Source organism: Dipodomys spectabilis, unplaced genomic scaffold, assembly GCF_019054845.1.
Source record: "Dipodomys spectabilis isolate Male_0828 unplaced genomic scaffold, ASM1905484v1 ptg000024l, whole genome shotgun sequence".
Taxonomy (NCBI): domain Eukaryota; kingdom Metazoa; phylum Chordata; class Mammalia; order Rodentia; family Heteromyidae; genus Dipodomys; species Dipodomys spectabilis.
In genome coordinates this window covers 3,246,035-3,273,223 of record NW_024870701.1, presented here as the reverse complement: position 1 = coordinate 3,273,223, position 27,189 = coordinate 3,246,035, and the positions used below count along the sequence as shown (strand labels likewise).

The window sequence follows — 27,189 nt, the reverse complement described above, 5'->3', positions numbered from 1 at the left end:
ACTTCCCGTTTTTTTCTGCTAATGTCGTCCTGAAGAATCAAACCCAGGGCCTCATGCATGTGAGGCAAACACTCTACCACTGAGCCATCTTCTTAGCCCCTGCCTGAATTTTTTTTTTTTGGAGGGGGAGTTGTAGGGCTTGAACTCAAGGCCAGAGCTCTGTCTCTGAGTTTTTTTTTCACTTTACCACTTTGAATCACAGCTCCACTTCTGTTTTTTTGGTGGTTAATTGGAGAAAAGAGTCCCATAGACTTTCCCGCGGGGCTCACTTCAGACCACGATCCTCATATCACAGCCTCCTGAGTGGCTAGGATTACAGGCAAAAAATCTGCTATAGTTATTATTCCTTGTCCCTCACCCCCCCTTTTTTTTTGTTAGAAGGGGGACAATATTGGAGCTTGGACTTAACACCTTTATTGGTTGGGTTGTTTTGCTCACAGCTCGTGCTACAACTTGACCCATGCCTTTGTCCCTCATTCCCTTTTTAAAATGTCTACTGTGAAATTTGGGAAATTATGTAATCACTTAATCATAATAAAGAATTTGAAAAAAAAAAGTCTACTTCTGGCCCTACAGTTTCTTTTATCTCTTGCATTTGTGTTTTCCATATGAAACATAGTTTGTAAGTTTCTTAAAATGTTAAAACCATTAAAACATGACTGAGCAATCCATTCCTATCAACCTAAGCAAGAGATAGGTAAGAAAACAGTTTGTCTACACAAAAACTTATAATGAATATTCAGAGAAGATTACTCATAAGCCAAAGTAATAGAATATGTTGGGTAAGAGAATAAGATTAGACATTTAAGCTGGGTACGGTGGCTCACCCCTGTAATCCTAGCTACTCAGGATGCTAATTAGATCTGAAGTTCGAGATTTGAAGCCAGCCTGGGCAGGAAAGTCCTTGAGGCTCTTATTGTCAGTTAACCACCGGAAACCACAAGTGGAACTGAGGTTCAAATTTATAGAAAAAGCTTAGGGTCAGTGCCTAGGATCCTGAGTTCAAGCCTCGTGACCAACAAGAAAAAAATAGATTAGACATTTAAGATTATTAATCTTCATTGATTTTCTACTGAATGGAATATTTACATGTATATATGAATATATGTGTTCATTTAATGTATAAATTTTGAAACAGTATGCTGAGTGAGCTTGTTTGTTTCTCTCTTTTTTTTTTTTTTTGGTGCTGGTTTTGGGACTTGAGCATAGGGCCGGGCCTCTGTTCCTGAACTTTTTTTGCTCAAGGTTAGCTCATTATCACTGGAGCCATAGTTCTACTCCCTGCTTTTTTTTTGTTGTTGTTGTTGGTCGTGGGCCTTGAACTCTGGGCCTGGGCGCTGTCCCTCAGCTCTTCAGCTCAAGGCTAGCGCTCTACCCCTTGAGCTACAGTGCCACTTCCGGTTTTCTGGTGGTTATTGGAGATAAGAATTTCGGGGACTTTCCTGCCCAGGCTGGCTTTGAACCGCAATCCTCAAATCTCAGCCTCCTGAGTAGCTAGGATTACAGGCGTGAGCCACCAGACACCCTGCATAATCCCTGCTTTTTAAATGTGGTAAATTAGAGATATGAGTCTCATAGACTTTCCTGCCCTGGCTGACTTCAAATCATGATCCTCATGTCTCAGTTTTGTTAGTAGCTAGGATAATAGGCATGCCACTGGTGCCTGTCTATTCTACATTTATAACTTAATGTTTTCCAATTATGGATATTTCATTGCTCTGAAAGTACTTCTCTTCAAATGAAAACAACTCATAATTACACAGTAGATATTCATAGAGATAATATTGCTAAGTGTTAATGATAATTTGAAGAATTGTTTCCCCTCTAATAAGGTAAATATCATTTTATGACAATATACATACATACATACATACATACACACACACATATATATATATATATTTATATATATACTTTCAGCTTTGGGTGTAATTTATATATGGTAAAATTACCTATTTCCATAAGTCACCACAACCAAGATTCACTCTTCCACATTCTCATGTGCCCTTTTATAGATAAATAGGTCACTCCTAGCCCCAAGAAGCCATCCCAATACATTTTAACTTTTTAAGTTTAGTGATAATTTATTAAAGTATATTTACAGAGCTTTGGAACTCATTACAATCTAATGTTAGAATATTATCACTACCTCAGAAAGAAAGTTGGGCTTATTTAAAGTCCCTCTACCCACCTCTACCCCTAGGTAACTGTGAATCTGGTTTCTATGGATTTCCTTTTTTGTCTTACAGTATAGTGTTCTTTTGTGTCTCCTTTTTTGGACATAAAAAGCATTAACTTTTAGGGATTTTCATGACTTCTTTTAAAAATAGGGTATGACTGTGCTAATGATGGGGTCAGCAGATGCTCTTCCAGAGGAACCTTCAGCTAAAACTGTCTTCGTAGAAGACATGACCGAAGAACAGTTAGCATCTGCTGTAAGATATATCAAATTTTATGCTTCTTTACTACTTTATTAAGTACTTTGGTTAAAATATCTTTCAGAAAATAGCATCTAAGGGCTGGGAAAATGGCTCAGTGGTAGAGTGCTTGCCTTGCATGCATGAGGCCCTGGATTCGATTCCTCAGCACCACATAAGCAGAAAAAGCCGGAAGTGGTGCTGTGCCTCAAGTGGTAGAGTGCTAGCCTTGAGCTGAAGAGCTGAGGGACAGCGCCCAGGCCCAGAGGTCAGGCCCCATGACCGGCAAAAAAAAAAAAAAGAAAGAAAATAGCATCTAAATATTTTCTTTCAATTGTTTGTATTAAAATGTATGTTTTTAAGTTAATAGAAATGTTCTGTTTTTGAAATTAGCTTAAGAGAGCCTTTCTACTTAATCCTAAATGACATTTTTTGACTGTAAATTTTAATTATTACTGTTCTAAATTTTAAGTGAATTTATTAATGTATAAGTGCATAACTCAGGGCTTGTACTCTAAAGTCTCAAAACTATATACTAACTTGATTTTATAGATGAAGTTATTATAAGATGTGTACACAAAGACACAAATTTAATATAAATTACCTAGTAAATTATCTTGCTGATAGCACTATCGAAAAATTTGCCATTTTTAATGAGAAAAGAAGATCAAAGTAATTTAATGCTTGGATATTTCACTTCTTAAAATCTTAGTTTATCCTGGAGGTTTTTTTTTTTTTAATTTTATTTTATTTTATTTGAGAACATACTGTACAGAGGGGTTACAATTACATGGGCAGGATAATGCATACATTTCTTACCAAGCATTGCAGCCTCCTCCTTTGTTTACCCTTCACCTCCCTTCCCAGCCTCCCCCCTCCCCCCACCCTCCTGGAGGTTATTTTGATTGATTTTTGTTTTTTTTTATATTGGGGATCAAACCCAGGCCTTTGAACATGCTGGGCAAGTACTCTGTAACTGAACTGTGTCCCAACTTCTACCCTGAGTGTAAATGCAAACTAATTTTAGAAACTAGCCAACACATATCTTTTAAACAAACAAAACTTATTCATTTACTTTTTTAACATCTAGCACTTAAATACTATAATACCTCCTTTTTGTGTCAGTACTGGGGCTTGAACTCAGGATCTCTTTGCTCTTGCTTACCTTTTTTTTTGTCCGTTGTGGGGCTTGAACTCTGGGCCTGGGTATTGTCCCTGTGCTCTTCAGCTCAAAGCAAGCACTCTACTACTTGAGCCACAGCACCACTTCTGGTTTTCTGGTGGTTAATTGGAGATAAGAGTCTCATGGACTTTACTGACTGGTCTGTCTTTGAACCATGATCCTCAGATCTCAGCTTCCTGGCTTACTCTTTTTTTATTCATAATTTACATTCAACAATTGGAGCCACAACTCCACTTTTGGCTTTTGGCTGCTTCTAACCTCGATACTCAGTTCTTAGGATTACAAGCAGCAAGAGCTGTTGGCTCATGCCTGGAGCTCCTACTTTGTGTAATTCTGTTTAGTTTTTGTTTTTTTTTGGTCGGTCCTGGGGCTTGAACTCTGGGCCTGGGCACTGTCCCTCAGCTAGTGGTAGGCTAGTGCTCTACCACTTGAGCCACAGCACCACTTCCGCTTTTTTTTTCTACTTATGTGGTGCTGAAGAATCAAACCCAGGGCCTCATGCATGCAAGGTAAACAGTCTACCAATAAGCCATCTTCCCAGCCCCTGTTTAGTTTTTTATGACACACTTTGTAGTCTAAGCTGACTTCAAATATATAATCCTTTTGCTTCAGCCTTCTGAATGCTTTAATTTTTTTGTTGTTTTGGGTGTTCTATGAAGTGTTTCTATTATGCAGATTTTCATGCCCTTCTTAAGCTTGCAGAAAAGCAGAACTGATAATTGTCCTATTATTTTCAAGAAATGAACTAAAGTAGAATTATTGCCAGTATGATGTGAGGGAAATGTGTTTTTGAGGGGATTGAAACACTACGTTAGGGTGAAAGTGGAATATAAATTGGTAGGGGGAGGTAAATGGTTCCAGACTGAAGTGTGAACTTTAGTGATTTATATTTGCCATGTCATTTTATAAATTATAAATTATACAAATTATAAATTATTCTCTTTTTTAAATTACAAATTATTCTCTTTTTTAAAAAATCAGATGGAATTACCATGTGGATTGACAAACCTTGGTAACACTTGTTACATGAATGCTACAGTGCAATGTATTCGCTCTGTGCCTGAACTCAAAGATGCCCTTAAAAGGTAAGATTAAAGAGAAATTATTTAAATCTTTGGGTAACTCCTTCTTAGGTAATTAGTAGTATTTTGCTTTGAGCATACTGATTCACCGATTTTCAAGTGTTTGGTAGAATAGCTTTACCCCTCAAGCCTCTTACTTAGTGGTAGTCACTTCCTACATCTTTCATCCACTTTTAGCCATGTGTATATGTGTATATATGTGTGTGTGTATATATCTATATATATGTTTGTATATATATGTGTGTGTATGTATATATATATCTTCAGAGTTTTAGGCAGAAAGATAATGAATCCAAGGACAGCCTATATTCCATAGCAGTTTTCAGGCTAGCCTGGAATATATTGATTCCCTTTCTCAAAAAGCCATGAATTAATGAATGAATGAATTCATGAATGTAAAGAAGTAACTTGATTCCATACTCTCGGCCCTTTTTGTTTTCATTACTGTTTTGAGGAGTGTTTGTGATAATGGTCATGGTAGTAGGGAGTGTTCCTGGGGTTTAAGCCCTGTAGATTTCATTCGTGCTAGACAGGAACTCAACTGTCCAGTCACAGGTGCTCCACTGTCACATCTCCAGCCCTTTTTTTTTGTTGGTCATGGGGCTTGAACTTTGGCCTGAGTGCTGTCCTTCAGTTCTTCAGCTCAAGGCTAGTGCTCTACCACTTGAGCTACAGCGCCACTTCTGGTTTTCTGGTGGTTTATTGGCAATAAGAGTCTCATGGACTTTTCTGCCTGGGTTGGCTTTGAACTTTGATCCTCAGATCTCATCCTCCTGAGAAGCTAGGATTATAGGCATGAGCCACCAGCACCAGGCACAATTTCTTTACAAATATGAGAGGTTGGAACATGGAGTTTCACCATGGATTTAGGCAGCTTGAAATGAGTTTCTTAAACTTCTTTTTGTGTTTCTATTGTAATACAGATTATTATTTTTGTTTTTTTTATCAGTCATGGGGCCTGAACTTTGGGCCTGGGTGCTGTCCTTCAGCTCTTCAGCTAGCACTCTACCACTTGAGCCACTGCACCACTTCCTGTAATACAGATTCTTACATCCATTTTAATAATAACCTAAAATTGCTTCTGACTGTTGTATTCTATAAAATGCTCCTAGGGGCTGGGAAGGTGGCTCAGTGGTAGAGTGCTTGCCTTGCATGCCTGAGGCCCTGGGTTCGATTCCTCAGCATCACATAAGCAAAAAGAAAAAAGCCGGATGTGGTGCTGTGGCTCAAGTGGTAGAGCGCTAGCCTTGAGCTGAAGAGCTGAGGGACAGCGCCCAGGCCCAGAGTTCAGGCCCCATGACCGGCCCCCCCCCCCCCAAAAAAAAATCCAATACAAACAAAATAGGTAATAAGCTATATACAGTAATACTGATTTAATCCTAGTGTGTACACACACACACACACACACACACACACACACACACACACACACACACACACACACACACACACACGCACACACCCCTTACTGCCTGCATGTCATTCATTACACACACACTCTCTCCTCTACTCTTACCGCCTGTATGTCATTCAGTTCCTTCTGATGTTTCACTACCATCTGGTTGAATTTTTCTCTCTCTTGGTTAAGCTCCAGCTGTAATTTTCTATTTTCCTTTTCTTTCTTTCTTAAATCTTGCGCATTAGCCTTCTTTCTATCAATTTTAAAATCTTTGCGATTCATTATTTCTGCTAGCTTGTTAACGGCCTATTCAAATATTAAAATATTAGTAAGGATCTATATTGTGGTTGTTTTATTTACTTATTTATTTTATGAAATGTAAGCAAATAAACAAAAGTAGGAATAGTTGTCTTCAATTTTTCCCTTTTTGAACTTAGTATTTTTTTTTTTAACGGTATGTTTTTTGTCTTTTCTTTTTTGGTACTGGGGATTGAACCCAGGACGTTGCTCTTGCTAGGCAAGTGCTTTGCCACTGAGCTACATCCCAGCCCTGAACTTAGTATTTTTGAGATAAGATCTTGTTTCCTGCCCAGGCATTCACTTGGACCAAGTTTTAGGCTCTGTTGTCTGAGATTACAGCCAAACCCCATCATGCCCAGCTTCTGCTGTAGAGGATAGAGTCTTGGACTTTTCTGCCCCATCTGACTTGGAACCTCTTCAGTGTTCCCCATCTCAGCCTTCCAGGTAGTTGGGAAAACAGTTGCCCACTACCACATTCAGCTATTAGTTGAGAAAGGATTTGGGGGGTATGTATGAGCTGACTTAGACCTCCCAAGTAGAAAGGATTACAAGTGTGAGCCCTTGTGCCTGGCTATAACAACTGTCTTGATACATAAATTATCAGTTTTTTGTTTTGTCAGTCATGGGGCTTGAACTCTGGACCTGGGTGCTGTCCCTCAGCACTTCAGCTCAAGGCTAGTGCTTTACCACTTGAGCCACAGTGCCACTTCCAGTTTTTTGGTGGTTTATTGAAAATAAGAGTCTCATGGCCTTTCCTGCCCGGGCTGGCTTTGAACTGCCATCCTCAGATCTCAGCCTCTTGCGTTGCTAGGATTACAGGCGTGAGCCACTGGCACCCAGCTTAAATGATTAATTCTTAATCTATGATAGAATTCTAAAATTTGAATTTAACCATCTTTATGAATGTTGCTCCTTTTTTTTCCTTTTTTTTGGTGCTAGTCCTGGGCTTGAAATCAGAGCCTTGGATACTATTTCTGAGCTTTTTTGCTCCACTTGAACCACAGCTTCACTTCCAGCTTTCTTGGTAGTCAGTTGGTGAAAAGAGTTTCATAAATTTTCTTGCCTGGGTTGGCTTCAAATCTTTTTTTTTTTTTGGGTCCAGACATGGGGCCTGAACTCTGGGCCTGGGCACTGTCCCTCAGCTCTTCAGCTCAAGGCTAGTGCTCTACCTCTTGAGCCACAGAGCCACTTCCGGCTTTTTTCTTTTTGCTTATGTGGTGCTGAGGAATCGAACCCAGGGCCTCGAGCATGCAAGGCAAGCCAAGGCAAGCGCTCTACCACTGAGCCACCTTCCCAGCCCCTGGCTTCAAATCTTGATCTCACATCTCAGCGTCCTGACTAGCTATGATTATAGATGTGAAGTACTGGTTCCTGCCTTCTGCCTTCTTAAGTGGCTTGCAAAATGCGTTCATTGAATTTAATAGAAGACAGAAGAATCACACAAAAACATGAAAGAATAGCTCTGAGAATTTCTAAATTTCTCTAAAGTAAATAGTTGTCAGATATTTATGAGAAAGTACATAGATTATAATGGATATATTACACTACCCTATTACAGTGGATATAAGTACAGTAGAACATACTAGTTGTATTTTGGATTTTAAGTTAAATCAGCTGGTATTTTTAGTTTGGCCTATTTTACTCAGTGAAAAGTTGAGATTTATCAGTCTTTGGTTTTTTTTTTAAATGTATTAGTAGTTTTGGTTTTATGTTTTTGCCATTGTTGGGTTTTATCAAACTTTATCATTTTAGTCATTAGAATAGACATGTAGAATGTAAACACATTACCACTGCCTGGTAATATGTGAAGTTTGACTTAAGCATTTTTACTTTGTTTTTTAAAAAAAATCCTTATAATGTTTCAATGAGCAAAACTAGAAGAGGAAAAATACTCTGAGAAACTTATAGTTGAGGGCTGGGAAGTTGGCTCAGTGGTAGAGCGCTTGCCTTGCATGCCTGAATCCCTGGGTTCGATTCTTCAGCACCACATAAGCAAAAAGAAAAAACCGGAAGTGGCGCTGTGACTCAAGTGGTAGAGCGCTAGCCTTGAGCTGAAGAGCTGAAGGACAGTGCCTAGGCCCAGAGTTCAGGCCCCACGACCAGACCCCCCCCCCCCCCCCCAAAAAAAAACAACTTAGAGTTGAGGGTGTTAGAAAAACTGATTTCTTCTCATATTTGAGTTTAAAAATGACTTTATCTTATTTCTTGATGTCCCTAGGTATGCAGGTGCCTTGAGAGCTTCTGGGGAAATGGCTTCAGCACAGTATATCACTGCAGGTTAGTATATTAGACTCCTTTTGGAGAGGTGTTGAATATTGAATGCAATGTGCTTCTCAACTGTAATCTGTTTAGTAATTTTTTAAAATTCATAACATGTACAACATTAATTTATTAAACTTGGAATACTTTTTTTTGTTTGTTTTGGTACTGGGTCTTAAGTTCAAAAATTCACATTTTGCTTGGCTTTTTTGCTCAAGTCTGATGGTCTACCACTTGAACCACACATTGAATTTTGGCTTTTTGTTGGTTAATTGAAGATTAAGTGCCTTATACAGACTTCTGTCCTGGCTGGCTTCAAACTGCTATCTTACCCTTACTCTTAACTAGCTAGGATTATAGACATGAGCCACTAGGATTTGACACAGTTGGAGTACTTAAACTTACCATTGAATAATTTGGAAGTTATCCATGTTACAAACCAGTGATGCATATTCACTTTGAAAAATATTCTGTGAAACCTGGGTATGGTAGCCGTGCCTGCAATCCTAGTACTCAGGAGGCGGAAAGGGGAGGATCTCAAGGTCCTTCCAATTTGGTATTCTGAAAAATAAATGGAACTTTTTTGGATACAATTGTAGTTTTGTTTTCAGAGTCTTTTAGATTTAGCAACAGATTTGGTAATAGCTGAAAGTAAGTTTATGTGTTATGATCCCTATGAAAAGTTGTAGTGGTTGTATAGGAGTGATGTTTATGAGGAGAAATACTTTTTATTGCATGTATGTAGTACTGGGAATTGAACCTACTATCTCATCTATGCTAACCATTTACTCTTAGTCTTTGGTCATAAGTTTTTATTTCTCTTGGATACATATCTAAGGGTGAAATTGTTGGCTCATATTATTTATTAGTTTACTCTTCTGAGTAAACTACCAGATTATCCCCCAAAAGGATTATACTATCTTGCATTTTCATAGGATTTGAAGGTCTGGTGTCCTCATACTACACATTTAAGTCATCTGGGTTTTGGATTCAAAACATAATCAGCTTGATAGAGATTCCTAGATTTCAACTGTGTTTCCAAAAAGAGTTTTTTTGTTTTTTGTTTTTGTTGTTGTTGTTGTTTTTTTGGGTCCAGTTGTGGGGCCTGAACTCTGGGCCTGGGCACTGTCCCTCAGCTCTTCAGCTCAAGGCTAGCGCTTTACCACTTGAGCCACAGCGCCACTTCCAGCTTTTTTCTTTTTGCTTATGTGGTGCTGAGGAATCGAGGCATGCAAGGTAAGTGCTCTACCATTGAGCTACCTTCCCAGCCCTCCAAAAAGAGTTTTTAAACATTGTATTTAGTTTTTCTGTTCAGGAACCTTTTACTGAGGTGTTTTTTTTTTTGGTCGTCGTGGGGCCTGAACTCTGGGTCTGGGCGCTGTCCCTGAGCTCTTTAGCTAAGGCTAGTACTCTACCACTTGAGCCACAGTGCCACTTCTCGCTTTTTCTGTTTAATGTGGTGCTAAGGAATTGATCCCAGGGCCTCATGCATGCAAGGCAGGCACTCTACCACTGAGCTGCCTTTCTAGCCCCCTTTTACTGAGTTTTTACTTTGTGCTGACATGCCATAGTATTTGCAGAGTTTAGTTTGTTCGATAATAGATGACATTTCACATTGTAGCTATTAATAAAACAAGTCATATGAAGAATTGTGCTACACATAAAATAAGTGTAAGATGAGAGAGGATAGCCAAGAAATCAGCAGAGAAAAAGTATTCTGAATTCTGAGAGCATAGTTCAGTCCATGGCCATGAGATTTAAGGGGAAATGTTTTGAAGAAGTTTTAGTTCTTTTATTTTTTTTTAAGTTTTAGTTCTTAAATCTCTTAGGTCAGTAGGTGGGAACCAATTACTGGTTTAAAGGAAGATAAATTGGGAGTGGTAATTTGATATCCAGGTAATGGGCAGAGTGGCAGAACAGTGGTGTTACTATGTCTGTTTTTTTTTTTAATATATTTTTTTTATCGTGAAAATACTGTACAGAGGGGTTACAATTACATGGGCAAGATAATGAGTACATTTCTTACCAAGCATTGTAGCCTTCTCTATTATGTCTGTTTGATCCCTAGACACTAGTTGTGTGTTCTCTGTATTGAATTAATATACTCTACTTTGTTTTGAAAGACAAAGACTGGCAAGGAGAAGAGAGAAAGAGGGCAGATATCAGAGGTTATTTATAGGTAAGGTTTGAGTGGTAAGGTGATTTGGTTTTTTGAGTTGAATATGACTTTTTATTATTGCAAATTGAACAATTGGAAAAAGATAGGTATACTTAAAAATACTTAATGTAGGCTGGGTGTAGTGGTATAGCCGTGTAATTCCAGCACTCAGGTGACAGAGCCAGAAGATTGGGAGTTCTAATCCAGGGTAGGCTATATTTCAAGACCCTGTCTCAAAAAATAAAAACAATACAAAAGAAAGTTAAGCAGGTCTATATGAATTTAAAAATCAAATATTTATAGTAGTATGTATTAAATAAATAGTTCAGTGTTTTTCTAAGGCAGTGTTTGTTTTGTGCTTAAGCCCTTAGAGATTTGTTTGATTCCATGGATAAAACTTCTTCTAGTATTCCACCTATTATTCTACTGCAGTTTTTGCACATGGCTTTCCCACAATTTGCAGAAAAGGGTGAACAAGGACAGTATCTCCAACAGGTAAGCGAGCAAAATTTTTCTACGTAGTTAATGGGATATATTTGGAAGTCTGCTTTTGTTCACAACACTTAACCTCTTATAGTTGTGGGACAGTTGTCTGTTAACTGATCATCTTCCTTCTGCTTTTGCAGTTTTTCCACACAGCTGCCTCTGTGTGTGTGTGTGTCTGTGTGTGTCTGTATGTCTTGTTTGTATGCCAGAGTTTGAACTCAAGGCCTCATGTTTGTTGCTTGCTTGGCTTGCTTACTTGCTCACAGCTGGCGCTCTACCACTGGAGCTATGCATACAGTCTGGCTTTTTGTTGATGATTTTTGAGATGAACTTTAGGGTACTTTTTCATGTGGGCTAGCTTTGAACCATAAATCTCTACATCTCAGCCTGAGTAGCCAGCATTATAGGTTTGAACCATCAGTGCACATCCCTAGTGTTTTTTTTTGTGTAAATGGTGGTCCTCACATGGTTGCTCATACCTGTAATTTCCAGCTACTCAGAAGATGAAGATCTGGAGAATGGTAGTTTGACAACAGCTTGGGATCCTCTCTGAAAAATAACCTAAAGGAAAAAGGAGTAGGGACACAGTTCAACTAGTAGAGCACTTGCCTAGCCCTGAGTTCAAACCCCACTATGTATTGTACATTTAACTAGGGTTTCTCACTGTAGCTCAGTGTTACAGTATGCCCTTAGCATGAGTGAGTTCTATTTCTAGCACCAATGTATATATGTATATAAACACATACATACATGTGTATATATTTATTGATAAATTATTAATAAATAGGATTAAGTTGGGCTTTTATTTGGTAACTAATAGTAATTTTCTGTCTTAAATCCATTAAGCCTCTGGCTGCCTCTGGGTTCATCTTGTGCTCCTTCTCCCAGACACACCCTTTCCAACTGCATGGCTTCTCTGATCGTGCTAGCCTCAAGTGCCCTCTTCTTGGCACTCCTTTGTTCTTGTTCCTTGGTTGTCACATGTATGTATAGTTTGTTTCCTCAGGTCTCACCCATCCCAATCAGGCTTTCCTGATTACATTATTGATACAGCATACTTTCTCTGCTCCTATTTTGCATTTTCTTCTTCATTGTCTTAATCTTGTCTGAATTCATATTTTTCTATATGGCCCATTGGGACTCTATTTTTTTCTCATTATGTCTTTCAAATATCTAGCACATTGTAGCAGAAATAGGAGCTCACTGTTAAATCAATGAATAACTATTCTAGAATTCAATTCTTTGAAGATCTTATGCCAAACTTGTTGAATATTTTAACTTGTAAGGAAATGGAAATTATTTTAGAAGAGTTTTATAGAGTGCCTGTTATCTCTGCAAGAATCTTTTTGTTTTGTTTTGTTTTTAATCTTAATGAATCAATGCCTGGCTCCACCTGAATTTTTTTGTTGTTGTTGGTAGTGGCGCCTAAACTCTGGGCCTAGGCACTGTCCCTCAGCTCTTCAGCTCAAGGCTAGCACTCTACCACTTGAGCCACAGTGCCACTAGCTTTTTCTGCTTATGTGGTGCTGAGGAATCGAACCCAGGGCCTCATGCATACAAGGCAAGCGCTCTATGATTCAGCCACCTTCCCAGCCCCTCTTTTTTTTTGGTTGTGGAGCTTGAACTCTGGGCCTGGGCGCTGTCCCTGAGCTCTTCAGCTCAAGGCTAGGTTTTCTGGTGATTAATTGAGATAAGAGTCTCATGGAGTTTTTCTGCCTGGGCTGGCTTTAAACTGTGGTCTTCAGATCTCAGCCTCCTGAGTAGCTAAGATTACAAGCATGAGCCACCAGCACCTGGCAGCATTTTTTTTTTTTTTTTGGGGGGGGGGGGGGTCTGGTTGTGGGGCCTGAACTCTGGGCCTGGGCGCTGTCCCTCAGCTCTTCAGCTCAAGGCTAGCGCTCTACCACTTGAGCCACAGCACCACTTCCGGCTTTTTTCTTTTATTGCTTATGTGGTGCTAAGGAATTGAACCCAGGGCCTCAGGCATGCAAGGCAAGCGCTCTACCACTGATCCACCTTCCCAGCCCATTTTTTTTTTTTTTTTTTTTTTGGTGCTAGTCTCTGGGGCTTGAATTTAGAGCTTCAGTGCTGTCCTTGAGCAAAGTGCTCAACCAGTTGACCACAACTCCACTTGCAGCTTTTTGGTGGTTAGAGATGAGAGTCTCATGGACTTTACTGTTCAGGCTGGCTTCAAACTGTGATCCTTAGATCTCATCCTGCTGAGTAGCTAGGATTACAGGTTGAGGTACTGGCCACCCAACTAATTGTTATGTTTCAAATTACAGGATGCTAATGAATGTTGGATACAAATGATGCGAGTATTGCAACAGAAATTAGAAGCCATAGAAGATGATTCTGTTAAAGAGGTAATTGAGATTTATTAATTTTTTTGATTATAGATTTTCATTATACTATTTTTTATTTTCTTCACCCAAAGGATTGCAATAAATTATCTTTTTTTTGTTTTGTTTTGTTTTGTCGGTCGTGGGGCTTGAACTCTGGGCCTGGGCACTGTCCCGCAGCAATTCAGCTCAAGGCTAATGCTCTACCGCTTGAGTCACAGCGCCACTTCCAGTTTTCTGGTGGTTTATTGGAGATAAGAGTCTTACGGAGTTTCCTGTCCAGGCTGGCTTTGAACTGCCACTCTCAGCCTCCTGAGTAGCTAGGATTACAGGCGTGAGCCACCGGTTCCCAGAGATAAATTTATCTTAATAGATAGAGTTGTAGTTGCATAGTTAGCTGCTCTATGTTATATGTTCAACTTAAGAGTTGAAATTTGATAGCTTATATTTGGCATTTAGGGTGTTATTTATTGAATGTAACAGGATCCCTTGTTCCCCACAAGGCTGTCTGCAGGTAAGGGACTTGGGCTAGAGAATCCCATATCCCATTCCACTGCAGTCCATCACAACTTTCCAAACTATCTGTACCTCCTGATCCTGGCCAGTGGGGGAAGGGGAGGGGTCATTTCTTGCCCATTTGAAACCACAGCCTCAAGAGCCCACAATTACCTGCTGTCCGTATATATTGATATTGTTGAGCACGTATAATCTTTTTGCAATGTTTTTGAATTTAGAAGGATTTCACAAGAAAGGACTACACTGAAAAATCTTGAATATGCATTATCAAATTGGCTTTTGTATGAGGAGATATACATTAATATCTGTATTAAGTAAAGCTAGAATTTTAATTTTATTTTTACAGACAGATTCTTCATCTGCATCAGCAGTGCCACCTTCTAAAAAGAAAAGCTTAATTGATCAGTTCTTCGGTCTTGAGTTTGAAACGACGTATCCTTATAAGTCAAGATTTGTATAGATTATTATATGCATAACTTCCAAAATATAAATTAGTATAAGTAATATATTTGACTGATTGGCATGGTGGGTGGGATAGAAGAAAACATTGTAAATTTTTTTTATTTCTAAAAATATACTACGGAAATAAAGAATAAAAATACACTACTGTGACATGATCTTTCTTTAAATTTAGCTAATTGTGTATATACCTGTTAACATGTCAGTATGTTGACATGAATGTCTATTGGGAGGTAATGTTTCAAGTTCCAAGTAATGGTTGTTAAATAACATTAGGATAACTCATTCTATTCAAGAATAACAAAATGAATATTTGTTGTCATTCCTTATCTTAATTTGCAAAGCATGAAATGTACAGAATCTGAAGAAGAAGAGGTCACCAAAGGGAAGGAAAACCAGCTTCAGCTTAGCTGTTTTATTAATCAGGAAGTCAAGTATCTTTTTACAGGACTTAAATTGGTATGGACAGTAGTGGCTGATTATTATTTGTACATTACACATTTGTGAATATGTTCACATGCTGAAATTTACTTGTAAACCTAAAGACAAAACTCACTGATCTGTCTGTCTGTCTGTCTGTCTGTCTCTATCTATTGGCATGCATGCATGCATGCATGTATGCATGCCAGTACTGGGGTTTGAACTCAGGGCCCACGTGCTTTCCCCTTAGCTTTTTTCCTGAAGGCTGTTGCTCTTTTCACTTGAGTCACAGCTCCACTTCTGTTTTTTTTGTTTACAGGTTAATTGGAGGTAAGAGTCTCATGGACTTTCCTACCTGGACTGACATTGAGCTATGATCCTCAGATTTCAGCCTGTAGCTTTGATTATAGGCATCAGCCACCAGCACCTTGCCTCACTGTGCTTTAATAGTCATTCACAGACATGTTACTGAATGGCTTCCCACATATAGGTCAAGCAAGAGAGTGCTCTGACTTCTTACTTCAATTCACAAGTGTTCTTTGCACAGTAATCTTGGTGCCTGTGTGTTTATGTGTGTGCTTTTTGTTGGTGATACTAGTGTGTAGCATGATCCTCAAATGTATTCTCAAGTTCAGGAAGATTGATATGCCTTACCAAGAAAATCACATGTATTAGAGAAAGATCATTTGGTTATGAGATATAGTATTATTGGTTTTGTTTAATGTTAATGAATCAATGCCTTGCTCCACCTGAACTTTTTTTTTTCCCTTTTTTTTGTCAGTAATGGTGCCTAAACTCTGGGCCTGGGTACTGTCCCCCAGCTCTTTAGCTCTAGACTAGTGCTCTAACACTTGAGCCACAGTACCCTTTCTGGCTTTTTCTGCTTATGTGGTGCTGAGGAATCTAACCCAGGGCCTCATACATGCAAGGCAAGCACTCTACCACTGAGCTACCTTCCCAGCCCCTCCACCTGAACCTTTTAAAAAGACATATATTCCCGAGTTGCATTTATTTCCATTGTAACTTTAAAGGTTTTTAGCTGGATGTTGTGGTGTTGATAGGAGAATAGAAGAATCATGACTTTGAGACATTTACTCAAAAAACAAAGTTAAAAATTTTAAAAATAATTTAAAGATTTTTGTCTTATTTTTATTTTATTATTCTTGAGTAATTTTGGCCATTATGTCTCTTTTGGTGATGAATTAAATATTAAGTCCTGTGATAAAAATTACACAAATGTTAAAGCATGATCAATAAGGCTTTGTAAATCAGATTTTTTTGTTTTGTTTAGTAATGCTCATTTTTTCTATATACCATTATAAATAGCTAATTTTATTGAACATAGACTAGATGTCAGATTGTTTCCTACGTTTGCCACATGTATTGATTTATGTACTTGAGACTACAACACTATAATACAGATTTTTTTAATTAACTTTAAGATATGATGCCTAGAGAAGTGAAAACATTGCCAGTGTCACATACACTGCAGGAAATAGGTGATTATGTTGATTATAAGAAGTATAATGGCAAAAGACTTCCTAAGTTTTCTGTGTTGTGACTTCTCAGATTTAAAAGTAACCTGACTGGTGATCGATCGATCGATTGATTGATCTATTTATCTATTCATCCATCCTCCCAGAAGCTGAGCATCATTTGGATTATAACTAAAAACTTTAGTCACTATACTTAAAATAAGTTATTTACTTGTAAATTAGTGCCTTATAAGAATTATAACAATAGCTGAAAGCTTTTCCTATTGTTTTCATTACAGTTTGTTTCTCACTAATGTAAATCCATTGATTGATCATATACTAATAGTAATTTTTTTTCCTTTGGTTTTAAAGAGTCAGGTGTGGTTCTATGCTGCAGGAAAAAAGTCTTTAAAACCCATTTTGTCTGTCATTTTTTTTTTTTTAGCGACTTCAGGAAGAAATTACCAAACAATCTCCAACATTACAGAGAAACGCTTTGTACATCAAATCTGTAAGTTGTGCATTTGTTTTGAATTTGAGTTCCATTTCACTGAAAGTTTTCCAGTTTACAAATCTTAACTAATCTTTATTTTCTATCACCATGGAATTAAAAACTATTATATTTGGATGTTAAGTATTTTCTTGGGGGCTGGGAATGTAGCTTGGTGGTAGAGTGCCTAGCATGCATGAAGTCCTAGGTTCTATTCCTCAGTGCCACATACACAGAAAAAAAGCTGGAAGGGTTGCTGTGTGACTCAAGAGTGCTAGCCTTAAGCAAAAGAAAGTCAGGGACAGTGTCCAGGTCCTGAGTTCAAGCTCCAGGACTGACCAAAAAAAAAAATATATATATATATGTGTGTGTGTGTGTGTGTGTATATATATATATATATGATTTTTCTCCCCATTTTCTCTTTTCAGTCGAAGATCAGCCGACTACCTGCTTACTTAACGATTCAGATGGTTCGATTTTTTTATAAAGAGAAGGAATCTGTGAATGCCAAAGTTCTTAAGGTTAGTAATAAAGTTTAGCTTGTACATAAAATATAGTTCTTTGAAATTCATCTGTAGTGGAAAATAGGTTTCTTTATTTCCTTAGAGATAGTTAAGTGTCTGAAATATATAAAGGACTCATCAATATGTAACTTTTTTTTTTTAAATTTCTAAGACAAGGTCTTTTTTTTTTTTTCTTTATTTTGGTCGGTTGTGGGGCTTGAACTGTGGGCTTGGGCGCTATCCCTCAGCTCTTCAGCTCAAGGGGAGCACTCTACCGCCTGAGCCACAGTGCCACTTCCGGTTTTCTAGTGGTTAATTGGAGATAAGAGTCTCATGAACTTTCCTTCCCCTGGCTGTTTTTTCTTTTCTTTTTTTTTTTTTTTGGGTCCGGTCGTCGGGCCTGAACTCTGGGCCTGGGCACTGTCCCTCAGCTCTTCAGCTCAAGGCTAGCGCTCTACCACTTGAGCCACAGCGCCACTTCCGGCTTTTTTCTTTTTGTTTATGTGGTGCTGAGGAATTGAACCCAGGGCCTCTGGCATGCAAGGCAAGTGCTCTACCACTGAGCCACCTTCCCAGCCCCATCCCCTGGCTGGTTTTGAACCGTGATCCTCAGATCTCAGCCTCCTGAGTAGCTAGGGTTACAGGCGTGACCCACCGGCACCCGGCAATACTAGGTCTTTCATTGTAGCTGAAGCTGACCTAGAACCTGTGATCTGCTTTAGTTGTCCCTATTGCTACCAGTACAAGCATATGTCCTTGTATCAAAATTAGACATTCGGTTCTTAACTACAAATGTGTACTAGAATTACCTGCTGATTCATTTTTAATTGTATAAATGCCTGGCTTCTTTTCCCCAGCCCCAAATATCTGATAACATCTTAGGCTGGACCAGATGTAGAGTTTTCAAAGAATTCACAGATAATTCTGATAGATCTCTTCTTCCCAGAAATACTGCCCTAGGTCACATTCTTTGTTTCTGAAATACTGATTCAGTATGCTGCATGAGAATAAGGAGTGCAGTACAGCACCACTGCACTATATTCCAGGTAGTGGCTTTTTTGTAGGTGACAAAAGTAAAACCCTGGAGCCTGAAGAGTACTGAAATTTATTTATTTAATTTTTTTTGATGGTCGTGGAGGATGAACTGGGTGTTGTCCTTCAGTTCTTCAGCTCATGGCCAGTGCCCTACCACTTGAGCCACAGCGCTACTTCTGTCTTTTTTCTGCATATGTGGTGCTGAGGAATCGAACCCAGGGCCTCATGCATGCAAGGCAAGCACTCTTATCACTGAGCCAACTTCCCAGCCCCGAGTACTGAAATTTAGAAGCCAGTGTTAAGATTTAACTGTGTTGAGTGCTGGCTTTGCTTATTATGTCTTATGTCCAGGGAACTTCTGATCTTTAGAAAGGGTCTAAACTCATGAGCTGAAATTTGTAACACATCTTCTAATAGCTGTAGAGTTTTATAAGAAGGATAAATGTAGTTTATATAGTTTAAGTGTCTATACTTGTATTTACTTACTTAAAATATTATGGTTTGACAGCTTGAACTCAGGGCCTAGGTGCTGTCCCTTAAACTTTACCACTCAAGATTGGTGCTCTAGCTGGGCACCCGTGGCTCATCCCTGTAATCCTAGCTACTCAGGAGGCTGAGATCTGAGGATCGAAGTTCCAAGCCAGCCCAGGCAGGAAAGTCCGTGAGACTCTTACCTCCAATTAATCACAGAAAAAACTGCAAGTGGTGCTGTGGCTCTAGTGGTTGAGCACTAGCCTTGAGCAAAAGGAGCCCAGGGATAGTGTCTAGTTCCAGAGATCAAGCCCCATGACCAGCCAGATAAAAAAGACTGGTGCTCTACAACTTGAGCCACACCTCCATTTCTGACATTAGACACCAACCAGCCTTACAGACTTTTCTTGCCTTGGGCTATCTGTCTTTGAATTGTGATCCTCAGATCTTAGCCACCTGAGTAGCTAGGATTAGAGACATGAGCTACTAGCACTCAGATTAGTATTTTATTTTTATTTTTTATTTTATTATTATTATTTTTTTTTTGGGTCCGGTCGTGGGGCCTGAACTCTGGGCCTGGGCGCTGTCCCTCAGCTCTTCAGCTCAAGGCTAGCGCTGTACCAGTTGAGCCACAGCGCCACTTCCAGCTTTTTTCTTTTTGCTTATGTGGTGCTGAGGAATCGAACCCAGGGCTTCAGGCATGCAAGGCAAGCGCTCTACCACTGAGCCACATTCCCAACCCTCAGATTAGTATTTTAACATAAATTCTTGGAGCATATCAGTCCTGTGTGTAAAATTAAACTTTACATTAGAAAAAAATTCTAAATTGACTCCAGTATTGCGATTTCATTATTTTCATAGCATCCAGCCTAATATTGCTGAGTTGCTGCTTCTATTAATTCATATATTTTTGTGACAGCACTGAGACTTGAACACAGGGCCTTAAACACTTGCTTAGTGTTCTTGGTCAAGGCTGGTGCTCTACTGCTTAAGCTATACCTCCAAATCTGGCCTTTTGCTGGTTAATTGGATATGAGTTTCTCAGATTTGTCTGCCCTGATGAACTTGAACCTCAGTCCTCAGTCCTCAGATCTCAGCCTCATGAATGCCTAGGATTATAGGTGTGAATCTCCAGTGTTTGTCTTTCTCTGTGATCAGTTTCATGCAATGAGAACACATTTGAAAAGCAATTATTGAGGATTGATTAAAGATTACAATATTTAAAAACAGAATCTGGTCATAAGAGTAAGTAAAGAATTTACAGTTGTAAAGTATTCCACATGATTTGCACAAGATTTTTTTTTTATTGTGAAAATATTGTATAGAGGGGTTACACTTACATGGCAAGATAAATTGCACAAGATTTTATCTCCAATTTTATTTGAATTATTAAAGCATTCCTTCAGAATTGTGATATGTCTATTTATATATATATATATATATACACACACACACACACACACACACACACACATACATATATGAATCCATATATCTGATTACAAATTTTCTTTCTTTTTGGTTTGTATGTAGGATGTTAAATTTCCTCTCATGTTGGATGTTTATGAACTATGTACTCCAGAACTGCAAGAAAAAATGATTTCTTTTCGATCAAAATTCAAGGATCTAGAAGATAAAAAAGTGAATCAGCAGCCAAATGTAGTAGGTTCTTATTGCCAACTTTTTTTTTTCTTATTGCCAGCTTTTTAATATTTTAATCTTTAATCAGCCCTCAACAATTACCTTGGATTGTTAACCTATTTGTATAATTGGATGAACTTGTATTTTAATTAGGAAGTGTGCACAGCCTACATATATTGGTGTAATAAGCCTTTAAAGTTTCAAATGTAAAAACTAAAGTTAGCATAAGAAACAAGAACTTGATACTTTCTTTTCTGCTGTAACCTGCAGATTGTATTTCTGTTATATAAACATATATGTGATTGTATTCCTTGTTAGGCTTAGAATCATTCCTATTTTTAGATGGGATTGTAGGTGCCAGAATAGTGATTCCTGAATGTGTACTGTTACAACCAAGTCATCTTAGTAGGTGCTTCTTGTGTGCTTGGAAATACTAAAATAATAGCATAACATTTTAAAAATTATGTTATTTTATTTATTTTTATTTTTTTTTGCTGGTCCTGGGGCCTGAACTCCGGGCCTGGGTGCTGTGCTTCAGCTCTTCAGCTCAAGGTTGGTGCTCTACCACTTGAGCCACAGTGCCACTTCCAGCTTTTTCTGCTTATGTCGTGCTGAGGAATCGAACTTAAAGCCTCAATACATATAAGGCAAGCGCTCTACCACTGAGCCACCTTCCCAGTCCCGTTATTTTAGTTTTAAGAGGTCTGAATTGTATGTAGAATTTTTTTCTTGGGCATGAAAAATACCCTACTTAGAATTAGCTCACGTTTTTTTTGTTTTTTTTAAAAACTATCAGGTCTTGAATTGAGGGTCTTGAGTTGGCACACCTTGCTTCTCTACTGCTGGTTGTTACCACTTGAGTTCATCTCCTACCTGGCTATTCATTGGTTAGTTGGAGATGGAGTCTCTCAGACTTTTCTGCTTTGGTTGGCTTTGAGCCAAGATCCTTCGGATTTCAGTCTCCTGAGTAGCAAGGATTACAGGCATAGCTATTGATATCTGGTTAATACCACGTCTTAAAATTATATTTGTATGTATGTGTTAAAAGCACCTTTTAAAAAATTAAAATTTATTTTGGAGTAATTCTAGAAATTACACTCCGTTATTAGAAAGAATACTGAGCGGGTTGAAGTTCTCTTTCCCTAGTTTTCCCCAGTGGTAGCATCCTATACACTGTAATGAAATGATCACAGTTAGGTTGCTGACATTGATACATTTATTTTACCACAAAGATCTTTCATAGTTGCCTTTTGTAGGTACACTGTCCTTCTGCCCTCAATTCTTTGCAACCACTAATCACTTCCCTTTCTACAGTTTTGTTGTTTCCCAAATAGTATATGAATGAAATAGAAAATTTTCCATTTTAAAATAACCTTTTGGTGTTGACTTTTCCCCAGATTTGTCTAGGTTATTATGTAAGGATTCTTTCCTTTTTATTCTTTAGTATTTCCTGGTATTGATATATCACAGTTTGCTTAACCATGCAACTATTAAAGAACATCTGGATTATTTCCAGTTTTCGTCTGTTTTGCATAGTTTAAGTATTCATGTGGATTTTAGTGTAAATATAGTTGTATGTCAGTTGCTATTTAGTTTTTCAAGAATGCCAAACATTTTCCTAGAGTGATATCATTTTACATTACATTTTATGGCAATAGGTGACCCATTCACTGTCTCCATGTTCTCAGCAGAATGAGAGTCCAAATTGCTAAAAGCTGGTGAAAATTCTTCCATGCAGAATATGCCAAATAATTTATGAGTAGCTTGTTATTTTGTCTTACTACTTTGTAGCCAGTAAATGTGGGAAAATGAATACTCAGCAAGAATGTAAATGTTATTTCCAATATAATGATTTAAGATGTTTTTTTCTCAGTGTGACAAGAAGGGTAGTCCACAGAAAGAAGTTAAATATGAACCCTTTTCATTTGCGGATGGTAAGTCAACATTTGAGTTTTTATGTATATATGTATGTTGGTAAAGATCTGTCTTGCCACATACTTATTAAGATAAATATTTTTTGTCTTGTTGGTTGTGGGGCTTGAACTCTGGGCCTGAGCATTGTCCCTGAACTCTTCAGTTCACGGCGAGCTGCTCTACCACTTGAGCCACAGAGCCACTTCTGGTTTTCTGGTAGTTAATTGGAGATAAAGAGTCTCACAGGCTTGAGCCCCAGAACCGGCTAAGATAAACTTTTTAAAATTGTTACTTGAAGATTATTTTGCCTTAATATGACAAACAGTATAATTGAGCTTTAAAAATATCATTCATGGGGCTGGGAAGGTGGCTCAGTGGTAGAGCGCTTGCCTTGCATGCCTGAGGCCCTGGGTTTGATTCCTCAGCACCACATAAGCAAAAGGAAAAAAGCCGGAAGTGGCGCTGTGGCTCAAGTGGAAGAGCACTATCCTTGAGCTGAAGAGCTGAGGGACAGTGCCCAGGCCCAGAGTTCAGGCCCCACAACTGGACCCCCCCCAAAAAAATACCATTCATGAAGCCTTCATTCTAATTAGTTATCTTCCTGGATTGTAAGAAACTACATTGGTAATCTGAACAATTTTTTTTTTTATTGTTACCTCCCTTGAGAAAACACTTGTATTCATTGTCTAATACTAATGGACTTGTATTTCTTTAGATATTGGCTCCAATAATTGTGGATATTATGACTTACAAGCAGTGCTGACACACCAGGGAAGGTCTAGTTCATCAGGTCATTATGTATCATGGGTGAAAAGAAAACAAGGTAAAGAATTCTGCACTGTTTTCAATTGTTGAGTACTCTTTTGTTACATATTTTATAGCAATGATTTTTTGTCGTAGAACTATTATTTTCTATTTTTTTCCCCTCACTGTCGGTACTATACATTTGTTCTTTAAAGGTTCTAGAGCTTTTGTTTATGAAGTCTGTTTCTTAATTATTCCCAGTATTAGCAATTAAGGTAGAGAAATTAAATTCACTAAAAATCAACAGTAGTAAATGCATTACATATTAATATAAATAACTTTTTTTAGTTAATATAATAACTTTCAGAATTTAGGGGGGAAAAGAAGTGAGCTGGGTGCTGGTGGCTCATACACCTATAAGCCTAGCTACTCAGAAGGCTGAGATCTGCAGATTAAGGTTTAAAGCCAGTTTAGGCACACGAATTCTTGAAACTCATCTTCAATTAACCAGCAAAAACAAAACAAAAAAAAACAAACAAAAAATAGGAGGGAGGCCTGGCTCCAGTACTGCTAACTGTGAGCAAAACAGCTAAACAATAGCCCAAAGTCCTCAGTTTGTGCCCTAGTACTGGCACCAGAAAAATAAAGGTGGGAAACAGTACTGGTTTACATTTTTATGCCTTCCTATTATCTGGCCTAACAGAAAATAGCTGGATTTTTATATCTGTCTTGCATTTCTTTTTTTTTTTTTTTTTAATTTATTTTATTTGTGAACATACTGTACAGAGGGGTTACAATTACATGGGCAGGATAATGCGTACATTTCTTACCAAGCATTGCAACCTCCTCCTTTGGTTTACCCTTCACATCCCTTCCCAGCCTCCCCCCTCCCCCCTTGTCTTGCATTTCTTATTCTTCTTTCCTCCCTCTTTTTTCTTCCTTCACCCTTGTCCCCTCCCTTCCCCTCTTCTTCCTTCTTCTCCTCCTTGTGCTGGGGATGAAAGCCATGGCCTTGTACAGGATAGATAAGCTCTGCCAGAACTAGACCACAATCCACTCTCAGATCGATTTGTCTTGTTAAAGTATCATGTTATGCAGGCTCTGGGAGGAGGCTCTAGTTAGTATTGAAATTGTTGTCATTATGGAACCATTGATATTCTCAAAGCTGTGTGGTCCCTGGATGACACTTGGAGGGCTGTTAGCAGGTTGGTGGGAGGATTGCAGTACATCAAGTCAAATCTGATTTTGGAAACAAATAGAACTTTGAAGAGTTATTTTCTTGCTCTTTAGATGAATGGATCAAGTTTGATGACGACAAAGTCAGCATCGTAACACCAGAAGACATCCTGCGGCTGTCTGGTGGTGGAGACTGGCACATTGCTTATGTTCTACTCTATGGGCCTCGCAGAGTTGAAGTAATGGAAGATGAAAGTGAACAATAATCTTCAATTTAGCTATTTATGCTTAGATATGAGATAATGTTATTTGTTGATCATTTCTATAATCCAGAGCTTTAAAGAAAGACCTTTAGGTGGTTTTGTTTCCCTCATGTGGAACAAGAGAGCAGAATCAGACCACTTGTGCATCAATCAGAAAATTATAGAAAATTGACTTTGGATATGCTGCCCTGTATAAAAGTGGCTGGAAGATGTTCTTTAAAAACTTATTTCTTACAGTAATTCTTAAAAAAAATTTAGTTGAAATGTCTTTCAACCATTACATTCTGTGATCTATTTTCAGCCCAAGACTCAGTAGTGATGTTTATTGCACACTTATTACCTACTACTATTTGTTCTTGCATGGTTCACTTTACCATTCAGTAAATAGCTGCCCATCCTTTGCCTTATCTAACAAAAAATTTTTCCAGGTTGATGGAAAAGGAAGTGTTGCTTTCATCGTATAACTCAGTGCTGCTGGTCCACATCCCATGGAAACATGGGTGCAATCAAGTATTTGTCCAGCCTGACCGTTGCTGGCTTTTCCTGACAAAATAAATTTGTGATCAGTAAGATTATATTTGATTATACATTTATTATTGTGTCTGATGTACTATGGTTTGTACATTTAACTTTGCAATGGTTTTGTAGTAATCAGCTTTAAAAATGTTGAGCTCTGGTTGCTTATTTTTAGAAAATGAGGATATTTAATAAAAAAAAAAAGAGGGATTATAGTTTTTGACCTGAAGTCTGTCTTTTTAGTGTTGGAGTTCGGCTGAAGATTCAGATACATTTAATAAAACTTCTGCAGATTAATATTACTGTGCTGTTGAGCATCCATTTAAGAGGTAACTTTGTTGCCTGCTCATATACCACTTAGAAACACAAAGTTTTTATACGGATTTCTTTGGATGCTGGCTGCAGTGATGTTTTACGAGATTCATTTCTTGACTCATTTGTTATGTTCCAAAAACCTTAAAATGTGCATCTCAAAATTTACAATCAGTGGTTTTAAAGTTATGATGAAAATACCAGAGTATGAGACATTTGAATATGATGGTTTCCTTTTAATATATTCTAACTAGTTATTGATAGTTGTTTTTGGAGCCTTGATTGCTAAGGAAAGAGGTAAGGAAACATCAGTAGCTAACTGGCTTGAGTTATATATTTATAATAAAGTTTAGGGATTATCATGCATCTCTTATTTTTGTTTTAATGCTCTGCAGAACCATTAAGACTGTTAGGGAATAATGTCCATTTTCCTCTCAAATCTGTAACTTAACTAGGGAAAAACATTTCAGGGATACAGCTTTGTAAATAGTTCTCACCTGAACTGATTTGGCAATCAATACTCTACTAGGGAGAAGTAGGATAATGGTGAAAAGTAGAATGGAGTGAGACCCTAAGAATTGTGATTTGTGTCAATCTTGTAACTTTCCAGCTCTTTTACTCATGGTTTCATTTGGTTAGAATAGTTGTAATAGTAAACTTAGCAGTTTAGAATCAATTTTGTTAACCTACTAGATAATGAAGCTACTAGCCAGGTGAAGCTGGCTTAGAATGATGTAAAAGCCTTGTATAGAATATATTAAGAATTTTAAAAGCTGTATTTACTTTTCCTTGTCATTACGAAGCTCAGTTTCATTTTCTTTGATGCAAAAGCATTATTCCAAAGGCATTTTTAAAGTAGATGTTGGATTTAGTTTTAAACTAAGGCTATTTTAGAATCCAGCCTTGTGTAGGTCTCTGAGAAGGACGAGTAGGCAAAAGTCATCTTGATTCCTGAATGTGCCTTATTTGCTGTGCCATTACCACTGAGGTCCTTTCAATATTAGAGCTGTGGAGGAGTGAAGCCCAAACAAGAGCATTACAGTGCTCTGCACTCATTATATTTTCTTCAGATCACCAACTATGGCCTGAGCTTTGGATCCTGAAGGAGCTGTGTGTGGAACAGGGCAGTAGTAGATGGCACTACCTATGTTCAGCAATTTGTTCAGTTCAGCCATTTCTACGAAGTGTTGTACTGCGTACAGGTGCTTGCACATCTCATTTGAACTTCACAATAATCCCTGGTATGTAGTTAGGTTAAGGATTTAAGAGATCAGAAGATTTTTGTAAGGCTTAAAGAATGAAGTTTTAGACCTCATTTCTTTTAAAGTTGAGGGCTGGCAAACATTTTTTTGTATTGGGCTGTCACGACTACTTTGCTATGGTAGTGGGACAGGTGTCACAGTACTCAGTGTTGTTGCCAATAAAATTTGGTAATAAAGACATGATGAGAAGACCAGTTTGCTGATATCTTTAACACATGAAAAGGAACAAAACAGTCACAAGGTTTCAGAAAGTCACTGTAGGATAGCTAGATTTTGTAACTACTAACAGCATGCAGAAAACTAATTTCATATTAGTGCTATTTAACTTCATTATAAATATATATAACAAAAATACTTTGTGATTTT

At 38.1% G+C, this 27,189-nt stretch overlaps 1 protein-coding gene across 1 annotated transcript in view; it reads left to right on the top strand.

The window, feature by feature from the left end:
- Usp14 (ubiquitin specific peptidase 14) overlaps window positions 1-26,327 on the top strand; it is a 37,504-nt gene extending 11,177 nt beyond the window's left edge. Inside the window, exons 4-16 of the mRNA XM_042675356.1 lie at window positions 2,331-2,435; window positions 4,582-4,685; window positions 8,600-8,658; window positions 11,163-11,293; window positions 13,570-13,650; window positions 14,489-14,574; window positions 14,946-15,060; window positions 16,942-17,007; window positions 17,415-17,507; window positions 20,529-20,657; window positions 22,510-22,570; window positions 23,266-23,373; window positions 24,585-26,327. Coding sequence (XP_042531290.1) covers window positions 2,331-2,435; window positions 4,582-4,685; window positions 8,600-8,658; window positions 11,163-11,293; window positions 13,570-13,650; window positions 14,489-14,574; window positions 14,946-15,060; window positions 16,942-17,007; window positions 17,415-17,507; window positions 20,529-20,657; window positions 22,510-22,570; window positions 23,266-23,373; window positions 24,585-24,736 — 1,290 coding nt within the window. The 3' untranslated portion in view covers window positions 24,737-26,327. The remainder of the gene's footprint in view (window positions 1-2,330; window positions 2,436-4,581; window positions 4,686-8,599; window positions 8,659-11,162; window positions 11,294-13,569; window positions 13,651-14,488; window positions 14,575-14,945; window positions 15,061-16,941; window positions 17,008-17,414; window positions 17,508-20,528; window positions 20,658-22,509; window positions 22,571-23,265; window positions 23,374-24,584) is intronic.
- The last annotated feature ends 862 nt before the right edge of the window (window positions 26,328-27,189 follow it).